Consider the following 2,093-nt stretch of genomic DNA (forward strand, 5'->3'; position numbering starts at 1 on the left):
TCTAAAATTCCGTTTTTTAACCATTGGAAACATTAATTTTTAATGTAACCAGTTTTAAACGAATCGAATATATAGTATATGAACAAAATGATTTTAATACAATGAATGAAATAATATAAGGTTTGTTTTCCCTTTTTCTGAATCAAATATGTGCAGTTACAATGAAGATCAAATAAACTATAGGAACTTTCCAAACCTTTTAGATACTTTCATGACGTGGCAGTTTGCTATTGGTAGTATGATCTGCTTAGTTTTGCCGGCCATAAAACTTGCCTTGACCATTAAGGCAGGAATCACATGTCCCACGGATTATTCCTCCGTATCTACACGCGCTAATACGGCGCGTAACCTCTCCTCCTCCTCAACCCATCTCAGCCAATCACCGAAGACGCCGTCTCCTTCACGCGCCACACCTTCACCGATTTATCCAAGCTTCCACTGTACACTATCCATCTCCCCTCGCCGTCTTCCTCCACCTCTTCCACCGCCGCCAAACACTTCACAGGTCCCACGTGGTCCATCAACGCCGAGAGATATGAGTGTGTTCCATCGCCGTTTCTCCTCCACACGCAAATGTTCTTATCCGCTCCGCCGCTCAGCACCAAACTCCCGGCGGCGGCGAGGCAGAGCACCGCCAGACGGTGGCCGCGGAGAGTCCCGCCGTGAGAAAAATATTTCTTCCCTTCCCAGAAATTAACTGTACCGTCAGAAGATCCACAGTAAACAACTAACGCCGTTAAATTAACCGCCAACGCCGTCACGGCGCTCTCTTGCTTCATCAGCACGTTAACTAGAAAATGCTTCGTCCCTCTCCCTTGAAGCTCGCGTTTCCACACTTTCAAGGTCCCGTCGGCGGATCCGGTGAATAGCAAGTCGTCGAACCCGGCGGCTACAGTGTTGATCGCGTCGTCGTGAGCTTGAATCGATTCTAAACATTTAGAGTCGGAGAGTCTCCAGACTTTGAGAGTCTTGTCCCACGAACCGGAGTAGAGTAAACCGAGCTCTTCGTTCAAGCTCAGAGACGAAACGGCGTCGTAGTGTCGGATCTTAAGAACGTTTTTCCGGCGACGAACCTCGACGTAGTTCTTGGGATTCACCGACTTCGTTAAAAGCTCTTTAAGAGTCGGTAAGTTTCCGATTCGCGAGTAACCTCCGGTTCGTCTTTTAGACCCTCTCCAAACCCGGATTTTGCCGTCTTGATGACCGGTGAAGATCCGGTTATCTCCGGTTATCACGATCGCTTTAACCAAACCGCTTGTTGATTTAAACCCGGCGAAATCCTTTAGATCTTTCCAGACCCGAATGTTCTTCGAATCGGATCCAGTGAACAGAAGATCTCCGGAAGCAGCTAACGAGTAGACATGACCTTCTTGTCTCACGATCGTACCGATCAAACCGTTGTCCGAATCATCATCCACGTTTCGGGTCTGGTATATCCACGGAGACTTGTAGTAAGGTGAGTAAGTCTGGTTCCACGGAGACGGTGACATAGTAGGCGTCGTTGTTGTGTCGGTGTAGTACGGAGAGTAAGTCTGGTTCCATGGAGACCGAACCTGATTAGGAGATGAGTCGCCGCTCGTGGTCGAAGCATTGCTTTGACGTTGCTGATTGTTCTTGCTCTTGTTACTACTGGGATTGATGACATCAGCAGCACCATGGCTCTGTTCTTCTTCTTCGTGGGCGGAGAGATCGGTTTTTAAGAAGGCGGCGAAAGTGAGTCTACGGTGATGACTACCACTGGTTTCTGAATCTATAACCATATTGAATAATAATTGTTGTGAGGTTTACCTTTTAATCAAGGATTAATGAGTTTTAATTTGGTTGTGTTGTAGGAAAATTTTCCAGGGAAAAAAGTTCGAAATTGTTTTTTTTTTCGCTGGGAAAACTTGTTGGTTTTGTGAGATTTTAAATAAAAGGAGTGTGAAGAGGAAGTTGGATTGGGTTATATATAGAGAAACCCAAGGGGACAGAGTTGGTGAGCGGACGACGTGGGTTACTGACACGTGACTTTCAGACTGGAGACGTGACCGGCACATTACCGGGAGCGTCAGTTTACACATGAGATCGTATTAAGAATGTGTAAGACTAGCTAA

General features: G+C 46.4%; 1 protein-coding gene across 1 annotated transcript; it reads right to left on the reverse strand.

Annotated features, from left to right (window-relative positions):
• Positions 1-2,093, reverse strand: LOC111212409 (protein JINGUBANG-like). The gene has a single exon (XM_022713951.2). The coding sequence runs from the start codon at positions 1,758-1,760 to the stop codon at positions 372-374; it is 1,389 nt and encodes a 462-aa protein (XP_022569672.1). The 5' UTR covers positions 1,761-2,093; the 3' UTR covers positions 1-371.

Source organism: Brassica napus, chromosome C1, assembly GCF_020379485.1.
Source record: "Brassica napus cultivar Da-Ae chromosome C1, Da-Ae, whole genome shotgun sequence".
Lineage (NCBI taxonomy): Eukaryota > Viridiplantae > Streptophyta > Magnoliopsida > Brassicales > Brassicaceae > Brassica > Brassica napus.